At 35.4% G+C, this 21,739-nt stretch overlaps 1 protein-coding gene across 2 annotated transcripts in view; it reads right to left on the bottom strand.

Moving 5' to 3' along the window:
- Nucleotides 1-2,337: 2,337 nt before the first annotated feature.
- The window catches only part of Gnf1 (germ line transcription factor 1), a 36,129-nt gene continuing 16,727 nt past the window's right edge, over nucleotides 2,338-21,739 (bottom strand). For both annotated transcript variants that reach the window (XM_085951255.1, XM_085951256.1), the window contains exons 9-18: nucleotides 18,175-18,321; nucleotides 16,340-16,423; nucleotides 13,778-13,926; nucleotides 13,227-13,421; nucleotides 11,849-12,000; nucleotides 10,723-10,831; nucleotides 9,825-9,970; nucleotides 8,582-8,795; nucleotides 5,283-5,486; nucleotides 2,338-4,082 (exon numbers count right to left, since the gene is read on the bottom strand). In XM_085951255.1, the coding sequence (XP_085807381.1) occupies nucleotides 3,987-4,082; nucleotides 5,283-5,486; nucleotides 8,582-8,795; nucleotides 9,825-9,970; nucleotides 10,723-10,831; nucleotides 11,849-12,000; nucleotides 13,227-13,421; nucleotides 13,778-13,926; nucleotides 16,340-16,423; nucleotides 18,175-18,321 (1,496 nt within the window). In that variant the 3' untranslated portion in view covers nucleotides 2,338-3,986. The remainder of the gene's footprint in view (nucleotides 4,083-5,282; nucleotides 5,487-8,581; nucleotides 8,796-9,824; nucleotides 9,971-10,722; nucleotides 10,832-11,848; nucleotides 12,001-13,226; nucleotides 13,422-13,777; nucleotides 13,927-16,339; nucleotides 16,424-18,174; nucleotides 18,322-21,739) is intronic.

Below are 21,739 nucleotides of genomic sequence, written 5' to 3'. Positions count from 1 at the left end.
TGTGGTGTTAATATGGACACAACAAATAATCCCGACAAGAACTGTTAGTGTTTAAAATTACATCTTAAAGTTTTTATATCACACACGAGAAGAGCTGTTGTAAATTCTATCTATATCAGCATGAAACGGCCTGTTACAAGTTATATTATGTTTTAATTGTCGATTATCGATTAATTGATTTGATGATTTCATAATATCTGAGAAAAGTAATACAATATTTGCTAATTCACTTAAAACACCGCCATGCGATTTATAGGTTACGTGATGTGTCAAAAATACTTGTCAATTTAAATTGTTTTCAATTCGCTTTAATTTACGATTAATATCATTGTAATAGACTAATATCATTATTATGCACTGTTTTATGTTAATATATTATAGTAATAACATAAATCGCAAGTAAAATGTATGTGTCTAACTCCAAATATGTTAATACCTACCTAATTTTTTGTCAGGTAAAATGACTTAACCCTCATTTTTATTAGTTTTTCTTCAATAACTTCATTATTTAGTTATAGATTGGGGAAAAAAAACACCAAATTATTAATCATCATGCACTTCAAGTTTGTGTCTATTTTATATTTAGACTTTGGCCCAAAATCATTATCAAAAAGTTTTTTGTGCCTCCTATAAAATTTGATTAGTGTGGATTAACTCCTTTTGCCTTTCCACAGTCGAATTAATATAATCATTGAAATATAAATAATAATATTGAATATTTTTTTTTTGAAGTACCTATAAGTACCTAACATCTATTTATTTTCGAATTCCGTGGCCTCCAGTTGTCCGGTGCCAAATCGACCTAGACCCAAATATACATACCAAAATTAAATAAAAGATATCTAGGTACTTCTTGAATGATTAATATGTAATACTGCATTACTGCATAGAGCTGTGTAGTTTGATCAAGAATCATAAGCAAAAACAAAGTATCACATGGGTCTTTTTGTTATGAATAGTGACATACATACTGTGTTTTTATTTATGAAATAGATATAATATATATTCACAATATGAAATAAAAAACAAATACTAAGATTTTAAATATTAAATGATATTTTATGTAAGTTTAGTGATTTTCAAAACAACTATAATATAATTATGCAGCATAAATCAAAAGATTCATCCACATTATTGGAATTTTTTTTTAAGAAAAGTTCAAAAAACGTAAATGTGTCATTATCTCAAAATGTTACTTTGGCGAAAAGCTGCTTTTTTGCTAATGGGAGCACATTACATAATATCATTAGATAACATTACACATTTTATAAGAGTAAAAGAATAATTATTATAAGAACATAATATCGATCATCTAATTCAGTGTTTCCCAAACATAATAATTATAACCAGGCGCGGAAACAGCGCAGTAGTAGATCCATTTTGAAAAATATCTATAATATTTTTATCGATTTTAAGACAGTGGTACGGGGCAGTTGCCACTGATTACTCTCATTCCGCTTATTACTCAACTTTGGAATATCGCACTTTTCTAGATACATTCCCAACACCCAGACACTCTATGCATAAAGGTCAAGAGATAAAAACCTGACATGCAGGTAATAACTAGTGTGTTCACCTACGGTTATTGCATCCATCGCATCTATTCTATACACAAGACTGTTATAGGCTGCTATCGAGGATAGTTTTTTATTGGAGTATATTAGTACTTATTGTAACAATTACAATAAGTGCTATGTTTTAACAGCATCTCTTTTGGGTGTGCTAAATTTTAGAGCGAGATAGACAGTTTTGACTGTTTAGACGGCTAACTTATTGTAACAATTATAATACTTCGATACAAACATATGAAAAACTATCCTTGATAGCTGTCGATGGCAGTTTTGTGTATATATAGGTGCGCATGAATGGTTATCATATGCGCTCATAATTATTTGGTTCGTTAGTGTCCGTTTGAGTTGTCGCTCTAGACAGGATGCTCATAGACGCTCTAGATTTTCTATTAAATTATTATCTATGGTCTGCCAATTAGGTTCTGCTCAAAATACTATCTATGGATGCAATATCGCAAGTAATTTTAATGTATGCACATGTAGAAACTGTTAAAATTAATTAAAATTACCATGAATAATGAATAATAATTCAAAATACTAATAAATTAGAATAGGTACTTTCCATCATTGAATTTATAGAGATAGTGATCATTCAAAATATTCTGTGGAATGACGAAACCATAGATTAAATTTGTCACTGTGACAGCTCATGACGTGATCATAATATAATTGCAGCAATAGTAGTTAATTTCGTAACGGATGTGGATGTTAATGATGTTTGTGAGTTGGAGTCCAGCCCGGCACCATATTTTTTTTCAAGATTTTTCTAATAGGTATGTTTCTGACGTATTGCCAAATTATGTATGATAAATATTTTTTGTTAACTTGTAATTTTTAACATCATCAATACAAAATGTTATCAACCAATCAAAATGTTTGCCGGTATAATTAGACCATTGCGGATATCATTTAGATAGAGTATTGATATTTGGAATCGTTATTGTATCAATATTTTTTAATATCCAAGGTATAGTATTTGTAATAATATGTATTTAAGAAAATGCAAGACTTTAAAGCCAATTATCTCAATTCAACGATAACGTCACTTTATCTATAATATTAATGCTATCGACCGAAGGTAGTTGATGGAATTTGAATTAAAATTCTAATTTGAAACCCGGGTCGCAAAAAACGACTCAAATGGAATAGTACATGGTCAAATTATTAAAATTACATTGTTTTCAGAAGAGAGAATAAAAAATATGACAAAAATAATAATAGACAGGCACAATAAATTGATGTATATTGAATTTTAAAAAAATTATAAAGAAGACTCTAAAATCATGCACATTAATCACTTTTCAGATTTTAAAAATAGTTTATTACATATAGGGAGACTTTGGTAAGGGTATATCTATCGAGTATTGCTCCTGATTGAAATCAAGAACACTGGGAGATTGTACACAGTGGTGGTCATGTAGCAAAGAAGGTTAATTTTCTTGATGCTCTCTTCGATGAAGAATGTTTAGTTACCATAAATTAGGGGTGCAATATAAAACCCACCGCATTTGAATGAAAAAAAATCTATTCATAATTGGGTGTAATATTTTATTTTATAAAATTGTAAGGAGTGCAGTGCACTTATATCGTGTTACAGGCAGGCACAACTGGTCGCAATATACGTAATATTAAAGGAATTTTAATACGTACATACATTTTGTGTTTAATATGATGTTTGATTTTTAATATTCAGTGCAGTCCGGGTAAGAACACAATTAAATCAGGTATGTTAAATTACTTTATGAGCTAATTTAATTCATTGATAAAGAATATCGAAGTAACGAGAAAATTCTTTGCTTTACTACTTTCATCCACTGCGTACGCTGCCGAAGGGGTAGCAAAGAGGTAGATCATAAAATACTATGCCATTATTGGCCTTACATACTATATTTTGACACAGATGAGTTATGGAGTACTAAAATTCAATAAGCAGAACACACTGGTTCATTATACCTCCTAATTTTTCACACAATGATACGACTAATGTTTTCCAATCCCAGAACCTCAATCAGAAGCCAACATTGAAGTTCGGTGCCTGTTCTTCAGCCAACCGGATACTGTCTATAGAGTGTATACGGCGGAGCTACAGTATGCTGGTTTGAACTGGAATGATGTTAGAAGACTGGCGAGCGACAGGGATTCTTGGAGGCGATTCGTGTTGTCCATATGCTCACTAAGGGGCAGATACGGCCGAAAAAGAAGAAGAATGGCCAACATTACAGAAACAAAGCGAGGTACTAGCGCACCAACGTGTCATGTGTATTGAATTTTAATTCTAATCGACCCATAACTATCGATGACGCGTCATAACGTGAGGTACGATTTTATAATTTACAAACACAACAATATAACGACAAGTGACGAATTTAATGGCAACACATATTAACAATAGGGTTGCTACAAATAATAATTTAATTATTTAGATTTTCCTTTCCCCTTTCCTTTCTTCTTGGAGTCTTTTGATGATGAAGAGGCATCTGGTTTTGGTTTCGAGGCAGGTTTTTTACTCTTCTAAACAAAAAAACAACAAAAACCATTAATATAATGTCGTCGGTCTACATAGACAATTTTGGAATATAAAGCATTACTCGACTGTACCGAAATGAAAACATTCACATTATAATATAGTCGAACTTGGTTAATACGATCACGGAAATAGCGAGATCTCGGATGTAATGAGGAAACATTCGTTGACATTTTAGATTATGATTTTCTCCATACATTTATTCACTTTTATAACGAACTACTTCTCAGGTATACCGAGCAAAACTGTTTATGTGTCGATCGTTTAAAAACATAATTTTCGACCCTACGTAATAAAATCCGACCGGACAGTTAACTAGACCGATGCCGCCGGGATCGGATTACGTTTATGACACTAGTTAAGTGTCTAAGTACCTAATTGGTATTTTCGCCGACAAGATTGAAAAATTATCCACGCATTTGGTTGAAATTGCATGTAAAAAATCCAAAATTTGTGAAGTCAGTAGGTACATACCAGCACCGGCAGCTCAGCACTTCATTATTCCATGCATGTTTCAGGGATTTTTACGATGGTTTTCAGATTTTTTTTATGTTCTGTGCTAAAATAGAATGTGGCGTGAAAAATGTTATATAACGAGTAATGCTTATAACAAGCAAATTCAGTCGGTCCTATCTTCCTCGTAATAACCAAGTTCAAATGTAAATCGCAGAGGCGAAGGGTGGATGTAGGCTGTGGAGATTCGACATAAATAATGCAGACTTTGTCAGTCATACTTTCATAGAACTAAGAATACAAATTGCAGATGGTATTACATAGTTAGTTTTAAAAATTCAAACAGTGGACCAGTAGTCCTTTTTTTGCTTCAATTTCATACAATTAAGATCCTTCGCTATAGATGAAGATTTTCAACATCTTTGGTTTAATATAATTTACAACGATTACTGCTTTTCTCTGTTTACATGGGGATAAAATTTCATAAATCAACCAAAGACTAAAGATTCGAGATTCAAATCTACAATCCACAGATCAGTTCAATACATATCTTCTATTATTGGTGCTGTCTTCTATCGAAGGTTGGCGACTAACTTGCAGTATAGCTACTTAAACTGGGTCAGGCGTATAAGATCATTAACAGTAAAAATAATTAATATTATGGGCTAATCTTCAAGCCCAAGAATTCCTCATCGGACGCTGATATTGCCGCATTTCAAAAAATACAACATTACCTTGATCATGTTGTCCGATTCCAAGTCACTGTCGCTCTCTGGGGGCTCGTCAGCATACTGATCTTGGGATGTTCCTTCCCCTTCAGGAGTGTACTCGAGGTCAGTGTCGTTGCTGACGACTGACTGGCTCTTTTTGAGACTCACTTGGGAGTAAGGCAGAGGCGCTGCTTCCTTGTTGTATGCTTTGGTTAGTGCCGCTTTGACCTGCAAGGCAATATTATTTGGACCAGGTATTAAACTACATATTGAATATAAATAAGCTATGGACGGACACTGCTATACAGTGAAACCCCGATTCTACAATTTTCAAGGGACCCGAGAAAAAAAACGATAAATGCGGAATATACATAAAAAATAATAAAAAAAACTCATTTTTCTCCTGGATTTTTTCAACATCTTGAAAGATTTTCTTCGATAAAGAGATACGAGATCCGAGGCAAGCCTGAGTGTCGACAGACCTGTGCAAACAAAGCGACGCGACTGAAAGGCCTGTAATAGTACGAATCATAAATAATTCTACAAAAGCAAAATGAAAAATATTCAACAAAAACAGTCAATCGGGTATTTGTGACGGGACCCTAATATTTAGACGATAGATCGAGGAAAACGATAAATCGGGGAACGGTAAATGCGGGATTATTTAACATTGTTCTTTTGAGTGTTTGGCGGGACTTTCAAAAATGAACGATCCGTGAGGGAAAACGATTTATGCCAGAACGGTAGATTGGGGTTTCACTGTATATTAAATCCAGTATAATAATGAATAATTTAATCAAATGTAGAGACATCATAAATCTGAAAATTTGGATCAGTTCAGTCATGTAATGTAATAAGATAAATTACAAAGTCGATAGCCTTTCTTTCGGAATTTAACCCTTTTACTTCTATTCGGCCGATATTTCGGCCCACCATACCTATGCGAAAATTCCATCGGCCAAAAGTTTGGAACCAAATTTATGATTTATTCCAATTTTTTTCCCGTCATATTTCGTCTGGTGTAGACAAAGCACTATATTCGGGTCTGTGTTAGGTGTGACTAATATTTAATTTAGTGTCGCACTTGTTTATAATTGTGTCATACCCTAATAACTCACAAGTCATAATTGCTCTTGCTGTGGAACTCGAGATCTTATATTTAATAGTTGTACTATCCAACATTATACATAGATAGGTCTTTTTCGAAGCTAAATATGTGGGCTGTTCTTGCTGTAAAAGCAGATTTTGATAGCGGCAATATACATACCACATCTGGTATGTAAACTGTTCCTTCATCTTTGGTAGTGGGAAAGACAAATTTCCAGGTATGAGGCTTCTTCCTCAAAAATGAAACTTTGTATTCAATGGGACTATATTTTGAAGCACCTGCCCAACATAATATAAAACGGTCTTTTTTTTCTCGAACTCTACTATCACAAAGCTTTCTTCTTTGATGTTCTCCAGTGTTCTCCGACTTCTCCGATGTTCTGGAGTTTCATTCTCAGTATCCGATCCTTCAGACGTCTCTTCGATGGGAGAACAAGAACTTTCTCTTTAACTCATATTAGCCTCATCCTCACAATCAGTTTCATCCTGACTATCAGTCTTTACAGTTTTATTTTACCTCTTTGGTTTAGTTGTCCCTGAAGTTTTCTTCTGTCTCTTTGTTTTGGTTCTTGTATCTGATAGTAAATGTAATGCTCGCTTCATCTCCTTAGCCCTTTGTTTCCTCTCTTGCTCTTGCTTCTTCAACTTTTTTGCTTTTTCTATTTATTCTAGTCTATTTTTTCAGGGGTATCTGTATATATTCTCGATTTACCTGGCAGTTTTTTTAACGCATTTCTGTCCACTCTGGGATAGGGCCGGATAATTTCTGGAGTTATTAATCTTACAGTTGATGAAGATGCAGGCGCAGTTGTAGGTGATAGCAAGGAGGGTGATACTGGCGCTGAGCTCTGTGGAAGATCTTGTTGAGTAATCTCTGTTTCTGCAGGTAGAGTTTCTGGCACATTGGCATCTTGGCCCGCTGTAGAAGTTGATTGTCCACCTTGCGTGGATTTTAACGGTTGCATTTTGCATCATTGCATCTTCATCAACGTCTCCTGTTCTTGTCCCCTTTTTCACATATACCTATTCGCGGCATGGTTCTTTAACAATAATATTTTTGGTGAACAATCTTTCTACTGCCACGCAGTTTGGAATGGGGTGCATCTGTACAGTACGAATCTACCCCACTCATAACTGCACGAATGTACCCCAAACCGAGAAATCAACAAATTAATTGAAAATAAAAATAACCGTTATAGTTAGCCTAAAATGACTATTTACATATTAAACGAAGTTATCACTTCATAAACTATACAAAGTCACTTATATCATTCGTGCAAAACTTATAACAGCTAATAGTGTTCAAAAGTGAATACAAAAAATACTTACGTAGAGCGAAAACACGTATCGGCGTGCTCCGTCAAAGCCGTTGGCCGCACTGACGCCCCGCTCTGCGGTTACAATATGCATATGAGCGGGAGTTATGCACACAAACGCGAGCACGTCAATGAATTGGATAGTGAAGATATCACCACTGTACAAATGCTCCCTGTGTACGAATCCTACCTGCTCTCCCCTACATGAAATCCTCCCCTAAAAATTAATGCCCACTGTTCTTTTGGTAGGATGGTGAAAAAATACTGAATAAATATTATTATAATGGATTTAGTGCTTTCATCTTATTTTTTGAAATGACTTCATTCCCATATCAGTTAGTCCTCGATACTGTATAGAATTATTGTGCGATTTCGTGAATTGAATAATATTCTTGAATACCTTGACACTATACGATTTTTTGATTACTTTATAAAAATTCTATTTCATAGAGAAATAATAATATGTTTATTTTTTTTCTGTTACTAGATAAAAATAGATTATACTACAAAATTTGATATATCAATTATAAATAAAAAAATGTTGTCACACTTGTTTTGTAGTTCAAACATAGTTTTATCCGTTCATTTCTAAATAAATATTGATACATTATTTTTTTCTTTTGTTTTATTGATGTAAACTATCAATATTATTACTTATTATTGTTTTATACACCATTGAGAACACACAAAAAAAGTTTCAAATTTTTAAAACATGTGTAGAATTATTTATTTAAAAAAAACTAAATCTAAAAATCAAATTTTTTGGCAAAAAATGCTTGGGAGTTTTCACATGTGCTAGGCTAAATCAGCTAGGAGTAAAAGGGTTAAAACACCTCAGATAGCGTACTTTGTAGTTCAATTCATGTTTTCCAAATTGAAAAATTAACAGTAATTAATTACCTTGGGTTCAACCATCGCCCATTGGTCTCTCTTTCCCGGCCAGCTGGTGAGGTCCAGCAGTGAATCCAAGTCCTCTCTGAGCAGATGATAGGCCTGCAGATTGGCCAGAGCTTCTTGCACACCCTCGGCCCGGTGCTCAACGAGTGGAGTGAGAATCATGTCTCGCAAATGCGCCGCGTAATCGAGACGCATGGCTAACTTTGATCCGGATGTGCTGTAAACAAATTAACATATTGGTTGGGCCATTTATATTCGCATTCATCCTTTTTTTCCACCAACCTCAAATCCCAATTATTGTCACGGGTCATGATCGACCGTGATAAAAGTTAAATTTAGTTAGCTCAAGACAATGTGTGCGTGCAGGCCTGTTACCGCTAAACCAATGTTTATTGATTGATTCAATTATTATTCAAGAGTTAGCTCGAGTGACATCAAGAATGCGGTCGCGTGATAGCGTCTTCTTTTCTTTTCTTTCGACCATGTCCGATCCTAATAGGATCATATGGGCCTCCACAGAGTGAAGGTTTTTATTAACAGATTTTATTTTTACGAGAAATGGATGTCAGCCACTTGCTCAACCTATTAGGTCCATACTCTGACTCATACACAAATTGAAAAACAATATGTGTACTTGCCAGACCCAGGATTCGAACCTGGGACCCTCGACTCTATAGGCCGGCATTTAAACCACGCGACCATCGTGGGTGATAGCTTAGCCGTCGTTAACTACCGAGTAACTCAAAACGCATATGATTGACCTTCGTTGCGCTAAATCTGATACGGATTGAGCGAACGTCGTGTCTATCATCCATCCAGAACTTGTCATCATCATTTATCCCAAAACCCAAGTGAAACCGTGAGTGACATTCTGAACCGTCCGTTTACCAGTGCGTGAGTCTTCTCAACATAAAAGGTCAGTGTCTGGCATCCTGTTTAAAGCACTCTCCCCCCCAGAACCATAATCCACAAGTATTTTCAAAATTACAGTTCACTACAAAAAGCGCAACCATAATATGTATATTAAAACGCAAGTTTTTAAACTTTCGACAAGTGAGAAGTTTATTAGTGCGTCAACAGTGTAAAGGTCGCTGCAAATTAATCTGCAATCTGAAATAAGGCGCAGTTAATTGAACTAGAGGTTGTAAAAGTATCAATACTTATTTGTCAATATTTTGGATCATAAGATACTTTTTCCGATCTTGGAATTTTTAAATGCTGGTTTAAATTTTTACATTGCGCAAACCTCAAACCGGTGTGTGAGTGCAGTTCCTGGGCCAGCCGCTGCATTTTGTTGGTGCGAGAGTTCTGGCCAAGCCACGCCGGGAATTCGATCTGACCTTGCACGTGACCGGACAACGCGGCGCCCGGCAATACCGAGCTGTACATTGCCTGTTAAAAAAAAAACAATTTTGTATAATGTTCAGATCTCTCCGCCATCAGGATTGAGAGCAGATTGGCGCAAATACGATATGGATTTTTTCCGCCTCCCGAAGACGTTTCTTAACCAATAGGCGACCGACTTAATTTTTGTATATAATAGTACTAAATTGACTTCCAACAATCAAATATTAATGTCGTACGCGTAAAGTGTTCAACCAATGTGTACTACCAACTCTCACGAATGTGTAAAAATTACAAGTAGCGCAATGTGGCATGGAAAGATGCATGTTAGGCAAAACGCGGAAAGATCACAAAAGAAACCAATGGATAAGGAAACAGACAAGAGTATGCGATATGATAGAGGTCCTAAGTAGATGAAATGGCAATGGGCTGGACATGTCACTCGACGAGTGGATAACCACTGGATAAATTCTGTCATACAGTAACATTGAATAGGGACGCCCTAAAACTTGGTGGACGGACGAACTCATAATGTTTGGTGGATGTACGTAGCAGCAAAGAACTAAAGACAAGAAGAGTGGAGGGAGCTGGGGGAAGCCTTCATCTAGTAGATCGACCCGGCCAATGATGATAATGATGAAAAAGAGGTGTAAATGAGAAGTTTAACATTCTCGCTAGTGTCCTTGCGAGCGTGTGTGTCGTGAAATCGAGGGGGGGCTTCAGTTGTATGTTCCACCAGGGAGCACAAGTAACCTGTCAAAATTTCATAAGTTGGTATGATAACGAAATTTAATATTGACCTGCACGGGTAGGAGACTCCACGCCATACTCCCTCGGATCTTAGACTCCACCAGATCACCGATGCTCAAACAGTCAGCTGCTTCCGCAAACCGTTTCAACACTTCATTCCTGTAAACAACCACAAAATGAGGTTCATGGAAGCAATATCCAAAGGCATCAAATCTATTAGTCTATCTATTTTGGTTAAAACTATCCGAATTAAAAGGCTTGATATTATATAATTAGTAAATATAAAAACAGGTGGCAGAACCGCCTGTTAACATTCTCCTTTACGTCTTCTCCTTGTCTCCCTCTCTCTCTCTCATACATTTACGTGTATGTTCTGTCTGACTGTCTTTCAGTATTTCAGACTCAATGATTATTTGTCTGTGAGCTGCTACATCAGCCTGGCGGAGTCTTTCTAGAGTTTGAGCTCGTTCATCCGTCAAACAGCGATGCTTAACTGATGGTTTTTCCTAATGCATATTAATTTCTATTTTAATTATTATAAGTATATACCTAAAAAAAAAAAGATTACAGTAGGTTTTAACACCCTACCCCATGACCCCCACGGGGGGGCTGACAGGGCTCTAACCTGGGGGCCCGGCGAGGTGAGTCGACAAGATAAGTGAGATAAGCACACATCACAAATTTGCTTTAATAGTAAAGCGCGCTATTTTCCTTCAATAATATTTTTATTTAAAATTATGAGGTTGTATGTTGTATATCAATACTCGACAATGTATTAAAATATACAAAAATAAAACACTAAATATAAGTACAGATTAATTTTACCGCATACACAATTTGAAAAACGCTACTGTAGAGCGTCACACTGCCTTTATCCTAAGCGATAGGTAGGGGGCCCCCCAAAGATCCTAGCCTGGGGCCCCGTTTCAGGATCTCGTTTCAGGTTTCAGGCCATGCCCTACCCCTGTTATAATTACCCTTAAATCTCTTGGAAAAGACTAATTTCTCGATACTCTAATCACTTGAAATGCTATTACCGCACTGTAAGCATCTGTCAAACTATTATGAGAGTATCATTTGTTCTCTTTCATGACCCGATTAAAATAAACGATTCCTCCGATTTTTCAAATTAATAATTTGCGTTTATATGTGTAAACAATCTAAGCTAAACCTTACTTTGGACAGTGCGGTGAAACTTTGAGGTAGTTATGCTGAACGAAAAGCGGAGACATGCTGTAATCGTGGAAGAAGAGGTCGCTCTTGTCGTGGATGCTCATCGTTTTGTGGTCTTCTTCGGAGAATACCATCCTCAATACGCTCCATGGACCCTACCATCATACAAAACAATAGTGCTAAAACTTAGTAAAACCTCAATTACATTGAGCTTCTTTACGAGCTGTTTGTTGGCGAATTTATAATCTGCCTGTAAAGTCGCCCAGTGTAATCATAGAACATGTTAGCTTGTTCGATGATTACTCTGGGCGACTTTACAGGCAGATTATAAATTCGCCAACACACAGCTCGTAAAGAAGCTCAATGTAATTGAGGCTTAAGAAATTTAAACAGCCATAAACTAATGTACAACACTCGTATAAAAAAAAATTTAAATTAAATTGTAATCAGTGACATCTACATAATTTTTAAAACTAGTGATAATTTCTGGTGCTGAAAGCGGTTACATGTAAATTGTACATATTAAATTTCACCGTAGCACAGTTCGCCGTGAGCTTTCTTATCGGAAAGAGATGACTGTATACTGTCGTCTCTATAGCACCGAGATGAAAAAATTTGCCAGGGAACTCAGAAATAATGGGAACTTAAACATGTGTCAATAACACATCATCCGTCAAATACTGACAACTGCTCTCGGTATATGCATTGATGCTCATTTAATATTGGTGTATTGCACATCCATAATTCGTGTTTAATTTTCATAGGACACTCACACATTCAAAACCCTGCATCAAAATGTTGCGTATTGAATATAGCCTATCGGAATTCTATTTATTATCTGTTCTGTGAGTATTGCAGACAATAATGTTACTTCAAGAGTAAAAACCTAACCTAACAAATAATTTAGTATATCGGCTATTTTCAAAATTTGTTTGCCGCTGGCTTCTATACGATCATCTCTATAGCACCAAGATGAAAAAATTACACGTTGTTCATGGAGCATTACAGACATAAATGTTCCAATTTTATTAGATCCTAACCTAACCTAACAAATAATCCAGTATATCGGCTATTTTCAAAACTTGTTTGGCGCTGGCTTCCTGTAAAAATGGCAAAAACCATTTTATTTAGACATGAATTTTATCACAGTACTATACGACCCAAAGAGGTTGGACGGTCTTTAATATACGACCATATATTTCCGATACAACATTTCACGGTGAACTGTAATACGGCGAACTGCATATGTATAAATTTCCGGACACAGCTAAAAGCGACAATTATACGTAAATCACATGTATGTTTAATTTAAAAAAGAAACAGAAGAATTGTTTTTTTATCTCCCAGGCGGGAATTGAATTAACAAGTTAATCCATAGTACCATCTTCATATCTTTCTTAGCCATCTTTGAGTCTCTGGCCACAGTGTCGGCGGTCATGGTCTTATCAGCGGCTGACCACATGGAGAGCAAGTTGAGGATCTGCCGAATGTCTTGGTTGGCTCCCAAAATCAGCTGGTGCATGTCAGGAGGGCGTATCGATATGCCTTCCTTGAAGCAAATCGACATCATTGCGCCCTGCAAAAGAAAAATCGTAAATTAATACTATATTTGCTTGAATTCTTTATATGAATCATGAAGGGCGGCCATTGATATATTATATTTATACAGTGTTTCCCAACAATGTATTTAGATATTTTGTAGATGGAAGAATATTTTTTATCTATGTCGTTTGGTTAGGCAAAATTTAATTGAATTTATAAACTAACCAACACCATAATTATGCAATTTGTATTCTTAGTTCAATGAATACAGATAAGTATGTCTAAGTTTAGTGTGCACTGTTTATGTCGGATCTCAACAGTCTACCTCCACCTTTCGCCACTGCTATCAAGCCAACGAGATTGTGATTTTATTAATAGAACAGATATTACCTTGATCTGCTCAACTTTTGGCCGGCTGTAAGTCAGATCGTAGCAAGAATTGACGAGGGATCGCATTTTCATTGTGGTCTTGTCGTTACACATGCAAATGATGGGGACGCAAGTCAGCTTTATCAGCGCAATCAATTCCTGCATGCCGCCTGGAAACAGAAAATATATTATAACATACAGTTGAATCCCAATTGTACATGCTCGGAATTCACGTGTTCCCGGTGTTTGCGTGTGGTTTCTGCAGTCCTGTTTTATTTCAGTACATATACTTCTCAGTTTTATGGCAGAAATATACAAATTCATTTAATATTAATATTATCGACCGAAGGTACTTGATGGAATTTGAATTTAAATTCTAATGGATTTAAGTTTTGTACTATTCCAATTGAGTGCAAACCAGGTTTCGCCTTTCGGCATCTTCAGGCGCTGTGTATACTCACCATGGCCCCCACATCCTGTAGCGGGCCCCCAGGCCACAATATTTGACGGGCCCCCCAACCTATCGCTAAGGTTAAGGGCAGTGTAATGTTCTATAGTAGTGTTTCCCAAATGATATTCTGCGGAACTCCGTATATTTTTAAATGTGAAAATGAAAATAAAGGGTTATTCCATGTATTTTTATCGATTTTTGGTATTTTAAATAAATCAGCTTGAATTGTCGGCACTCAGCATCATATTATGAAGCACTGATCGCGACCCTTTTTTGTGATAGCCAAGTTACATGGACCCTTCGCCATGTTGGATAAATAGTCATTTTTATTAGTCAGGAAACACACTAAAGGTAAAATAAATTTCTATCCATCTTATAGCTCTGCAGGCGACTTTTTTTAATAATATAGCTTATAAATTTACAGTGTGTTTATCTCACTTAATTAGTTGACCTGCTACTCCAGGCCCCTCTTAAGCCTGCGCCCCCAGACTAGAGCCCTGTCAGCCCCCGTTTGTGGGGGCCATGATACTCACCAAAGGCAAACACACACTGACAACGAACACTCCTAGCTAAGCTAACGACTCAAATGGAATAATACAAAACTTAAATTCATTAGAATTCAAATTCATTTAAAATTTAATATACTGGAACACTTTCATTTCAATGTATTGAAATGAATTCCAGACGCATGTGTGCATTCTATTTATAGACATCATGACTGTAGAGCATGAGACCAAAGTTACATAACGCGATTGTTTAAGTTTGTTGGTTTTTTTTTGTTTACTGTTCAAAATAATGTCTCAACAAAGAAGAATACTGGGTACTGTTCGGTTATCAGGAATACAGCGGAAAACACATTTTGAAAATACCTGATATACTGGATTATTTGTTAGTTTGGGTTAGTTTAGGTTAGGTTAGGTTAGGTTAGGTTAACCTAACAAATAATCCAGTTTATCGGCTATTTTCAAAATGTGTTTTCCGCTGTGTTCCTGATAACCGAACAGTACCCAATACTGTCAGTTCAACAGGAAAATTAAGATTCGGCGTGTCCATTTGCTCGAATTCTTTAAGCCATTGCCATAGACAGATAAAACATGTTACATTCACCACACAGGCGACTTGTGTGTCGCTTCTTTCGGATTGAAAATAGGTTGGCAGTACAGTAGAACCTCGATATAACGGACAAAATATCCTGTTAATGATATACATTTTTAAATCCTAGTGTCACCGCGTGTTAACAATGTTCTGCGCATGATAATCAAGTCATACCTCTTGCACTCAAATTCCAAGTCATAATGCCATCCTGCTCATAGACTGAACGTAGCATTGACGTTTGCAACACTGGCCGCTAATTCACATCTCATCAGTATAGAGATAGATAGTAAGTTATTAAACAGTAGAAATGTGTACATACAAAAAATATAAATTAGATAGGTACAAGGAAGTACACTGGATGAGTTAAGGAGACCCTATTTTAAGAATTTATAAAACAACGTCCACCTATACTCATCCCCACATAGGTGGAATATATCAACACCCGAAGCAATTTCGTTGAACATAGTTATCGCCCTCCCACTTGGCATTATCAGTGGCAGGTTGGTTCTGCACCTTAAGAGAATAAACAACTGATGTTCTCTATTTCTAAGATAGTTATCAGGGACACACAGGTCAACACTGCTCAGAATGGCAGAGTTCTTATTTATACCTCGAGATAGCGAGGAAGAAGAAACAACACAACCAAAAACAAAGTTATCAGTGATAAGATCGCATCTCGAAGATCTAATAACATTTATTGACTATTCGTCAAATCATGAAATTCAACTATATTACATGCATTTTCGCAATTTTAGAGAGTTGATTATAAAAAAACAGCAGACTTGTGCAAACTAAACTTGATTCTTTTTTCAAACCAGGATTACCGAAAGCAAGTGTGTCGACATCTAACATTAACATCACTGTGTGCATATATCATCCGAAAACGAATACAGTATTTTGTTTGTATTTTTATACAACGGACTTTCGGCTTTGACGGACACCCCCTCGTCCGCATTAGTCCATTATATTGAGGTTCTACTGTAAATGCACTATGCTCTACAAACACTACAAACAAAATGAACAGTTTGTACACATACCTCGGTCTTCGTTTCCAGCCATACCATCGACTTCGTCCATTACTACCACATGCTTCTTTGTCACCGCCCCTTTACCGGATTTACCTGAAGAAAATAAACATCACAAAGTAATTCTCTTGGCCAAAAAGTCAAATAGAATAAGTTTTATTTAGAATCTAAAATTGCGTTAAAATACAAATGAAACCGCAATGAAAAATGACTGAATCATTAGTTATACTACAGTCCTACAAACTTATCTAAAGAACGTTCAAAAATGGAACTACGAACCACCATATAGATGCCATTTTGAAAACGTCATTCGAATGTTAGATTCTGTCCAGTTGCGAGTCTTGATTGGGTAGTTTTCGACTGTGGCTATCCATCCATTCTTTAGATAAGTTTGTAGGTCTGTATGTGATTTTTTTTCCAGCTTCAATTTTATATATTTAAGCTCTGTCTGTAAGGTTTTTCATCAACATTTTGGGCTGTCTATAATTATTATTCATGTATAGTATATTTATTTATATATTGTATTTGTACCATATTACACCCCGTTTACACATGCATGGATTTACTGCTGCCAGTACGTATTATCGTGCAAATTGCAAGATTGCATGCAGGGATTAAAAAGGTTCAGAAGCTTCTAAATTTACACGCAACTATTGAACTAAGTATGCGATATTTCAATTTATTTATTTTTTAACATATTGTGGACATTACAAATTATAAGTTTAAGACGTTCACAACATGACATATCTGTGCCTGCGCAGTAGAATGATAGTGGTGAACCTGCTGGTACCAAATTTGAAACTGTCTGCCCAATGACATTAATATGGACGAAGCATCTGGAAAAAAAAATGACACTCACATTTTTGTCGGGTCTGCCGAATGGCATAATCTGTTATAACGCCATTACAATAAAGGTGATATTGCTATAAATTCCCGATGCTTTTTGTTGGGTCTGCCGAATGGTTCGGTTCGAACGGGTTCGCTCAAACGAAAATTGATACTAGAAACACTGTTCTAACGCCATTACAATAAAGGTGATATTGCTATAAATTCCCGATGTGTGATATCGCATAATGGATATTGCGTGACGTCTACCTATGCACGTGCGAATGTCGCTATGAGTGAATTTACTTGCTAGCTACTGTACTCAGTGCGTCGTCCATTAATAATAGTGTCTGCCAGAATTACTACATACTACAACTGTACGAAAACGTTTTCTTGGCTACGTGTTAAAACTGTGAACTAACATGCTCCGCCCATTTTTAACCGCAATTCCATTATAAGCTCCTCCCATTTAGTAAATAACAACGCCTGGAAACGTAGCCAAGAAGATGTTTTCGTACAGTAGCTTCACCAAGTTTTTGATGCTTATTTCGTGCAATCATTTTTTGTGGGTAGAAATGAAATTGTTTGTTAATGTATTGCTCGGTTCTTATCGCACAAATTGACACGAGAATTGCTCCGATCAGATGAGGCATTCTCTCGTTACAGTGGCATCGTAAATCAATCAAAACTAGAGGTTCACGGCGCGGCGTCCTCTGCCACCTGATGAGGTCAGTATGATAATATTATACATGACGCATAAGGACCGACCTATGCAATTATATATTCACGTTAAACGTAATACTTATTCTTTAGGAGTATTTGCCTGCTATTTTTTATACAATATGATCTGTCATTTATTATTATTACAGATATTTTTTTTCTCTTCAAAAGCGTGCCATGCAAAATCATCTCCACTGGTGACACGCGTGCCATAGGTTCGCCACCCCTGACCGACACACTATTGGTGCAAGTAAATCCATACGCGTGTACTGGCATAAATATTAATGTATTCAAAATCTTACCATGGACATAGCCCGATAAGGATTTAGTAGAAACTAAATCTGAAATCTGCTCTTTGATGAGAGTCTTACTCCGAGTGTCAGATGCGTTGAATTCGACAGTATCAAAACCCAACTCCTTGCAAACCAAAGCGACCGTCGTAGTTTTTCCTGTAATCATAAAATTATAATAATCAATAAATATACAATGCAGAATATCTGAACTCACAGTTATACTTGTGCTGAACAAATGGCATCTATTGCACGCTTCCATTCTGACGGTGCTATCAACACATCACATGTGTTTCGGGCTGTGAGTCGGAAGACGCCAGAACGCATACGCACACCTACGAATCAGTCATTCCTATACCAGCATGCCGGTCGCCGCATCCAAATATATATACGTTTCAAGAGGTTACGCGTGACTGTCGCTAGGAAGATGTGCGCGGTCTTCATATGCAACATCGGAGCGATGTTCCTAGAAGGTTTGATTTATGGCTGTGCGGCAGACGTGGCGAGTTTAGATGTGAGATCCTGCTTACAGTGGCTAGTCATGGAACCTTAAGAAAATTCAAAGCAATGCTATAGATGTTACTTCAGAAATCATCTGATTGGCTAGAGGAAAAGGCAAAGCTCAGTGGCGGAGACTCTTTACTAAGTGATTATTTACGGCACATACACTAACAGAGGCATCGAAACATAATATCGTCACTGTTCTGGCAGAAGACACTAATTCAAAAAAATTACATATTGAGTTAGTTATACCAAAATGTTCCTTATTTCAAACTTTACCGTCTGGAAACCTTCTTAATAAATAAACAGTCTTTATTTTAAAGTCATCCTTTTTACGATTACTTAAGGCGATGTCTTTAGCCTAAATAACACATATAATGTGACTTTTACGCCATCTATTTATAATTAAAGGCATCTACCATGAATTTCTAAAAATCTGTTACTAAAAACTTTGGTCAATTCCAACTAGATGGCAGTAAGTTACTATAATAAGTTGCAAGTATGATTAAATAAAATTGCCAGATGAAAAAAATCGCTAGACAAAAATTCATTTACATATTATATGAATATAATATATTCTACTTACTATAATATTATTATATATATACTTATTCAAATAATTATTAATTTTTTTAAATAAGTACAATATTTTATTATATCGTATTGACATTTTTATGATAGTATAATAGTATATTACAATATATTGTAGGTATATAATTTGATCAAATTCAATTACACAAAAAACGTTGTTTATGGAATTACCTTCACTTATTATAATATAAAAAAAATCCACTAGTTATTTTGTAATATGTGACAATCTAATTCACTGTGAATTGACACATATAATTTTAAATCGTCTGCCAAGAGTAAAAACTGGATTCCATTGATAACATTGACAATGTCACAAGATTTGATATAATACACGTGATATGATATAAGAAAATAAAATATAATCGCTAAGACACTTCGCTTTCTTCCATTTTTTGTGATGCAAGTGCTTTAGTCGTATGTTTTTAATTAAATCAAAATTGAACCATTTTGGGTAGCGACGCGAAGAGCCCGATGATTTTTTTTATAAAGAATGACTTGTCAAATACATTATATTGGTAAAATACCTTCACTGCAGCATTGACGCCACTAATCGAATATAAAATTTCCCAATCAATATTCTGAAATTCGTAATACATAATATGCAATAGGTCGCCCTTAAAGAAGTTCCACAAATTATTATTAATAAACTTCGATTCAGTACATTCACTGTCTCCATTTCCAACATTATGATGTTGAATACGACTATGAATATGAAATCAATTTATACTTGCCAACTTCTTTTTTCATTTTGAATAGAAATTTAGAATACAAAAGGCCAATATAGGGCCAAAGGAAATAATATTGAAACACATACGTAGATTACAAATACTTTTTATTATCACAAGTCTGGCAATTGTAGGAATATATTTTAGAAGAATTGCCAAAGAAACCAAAATAACCACTACATTATAGTAGGTATATAATATAATATTGTAGGTATATAATTTGATCAAATTCAATTACACAAAAAACGTTGTTTATGGAATTACTTCACTTATTATAATATAAAAAAGTTCCACTAGTTATTTTATAGCGAATTTACAATCTGCTCGTATACTCGCCCAATGTCATCATCGAACAAGCTAACAAGCAGATTATAAACAATCTACCGAGAAAAGTTGACAGCCGGCAGAGCGCAGTAGAGCGATGGTAGCGACGTCCCGGTAAAAAAACGAACAACTCATTTTGACATTTACCGTTTTGACGTTTTAAAATGGAAACATTATTCGGCAAGCATTTTACTTTCATTTACATTCCATTTCATAGCGTTAAAGCCCGATAAAAGTAAACAACAATACAATATTATGATTTCAACTCGCTAGCTTGTATATATTATCTATACTTTTTTGCGTATATTATCTATTGTCTATGATCTGCAACTACGTTCTGTCAAAATAGTCGCTGGCTTGTGGCTTCTCAGCGAATGGAAAGTTTTGTGTGTCATCATCACAATCGCAGTAACTGAATCACCCGCTTTTAAATTTGTCAACAAACACCTTGTAAAGTAGTTCAATGTCATTGACGCAGGACTTGGATTTTTTAACACTTGTAGTTTGCACTGAGTAGGTAGGTATTTCACTATCTAACAGAAAAACCACTACCTACCTACATAATAAATAGTATATTATACTGCTGTACGATGGCAGGTTATCGAATATTGAAGGAACTGCTGCTTGACACCACTTTTCATGTCAACGTCCATGGGAAAACAAAATGTAGATAGCACCGGATTTTTTTTATAAAAACTATCATACATAGTTAGATTTTCATCACGTAGCAGAACATCGCCGAGGCATCTGAAAATATTAAATAAAAAATTAGATCAATGTTTACTTGTTGTACCTATAATTGCATTACTACTGGTATGGAGATAAGATAGGTAGGTACCTACCTACCTCTTCTGTCACACTTACTTTTGATTATCAAAAAACAAAGCAGTTTATAGTCAGTAGTTTCGGTCAATAATATTATGCTCTCATTTTAAAAATAAATTATATTACATACCTAGGTACCTACTGAACATTCAACATAACGAATTGCTTTGTCATAAACATAACCTCAAACTGACGTAAAGTATTTATAATTTTACGAAAACGATGAGTCTTCGCCTAAAATAATATATATTGATGATAAATGCTTATGATGGTGATTGAAAATACAGTATATTTAAGTCTTTTAAATAATTTTTGAATGTTTGTTTGACAATCAAAACTGCGTGACATAGGTAGTTTGTCATTGATGTATGATAATATTATTATACACTGAAAAGTTTACTTACTTGACAAAAATGTTACTGATGATCGATTCATTCCTGTTTTCAAACAATATAATAATAGCCAAATATGTAAAGAAGATGATAATTAATTGTTATAAACCCGATATTCGATCGACAGCACGAATGCTACCATATGTAAAAATGCGAGATTTGTATATTTTTTGATTATTTTTATCATAAATAATGGTAAAAAACAGTTGTAATTTAAGC

The sequence above is a fragment of the Rhyacophila brunnea genome, unplaced genomic scaffold, assembly GCF_057557595.1.
Source record: "Rhyacophila brunnea isolate RB1 unplaced genomic scaffold, BYU_Rbru_1.0 scaffold_24, whole genome shotgun sequence".
In the NCBI taxonomy this organism is placed as follows: Eukaryota; Metazoa; Arthropoda; class Insecta; order Trichoptera; family Rhyacophilidae; genus Rhyacophila; species Rhyacophila brunnea.
This window is presented reverse-complemented; position numbering and strand designations above follow the sequence as displayed.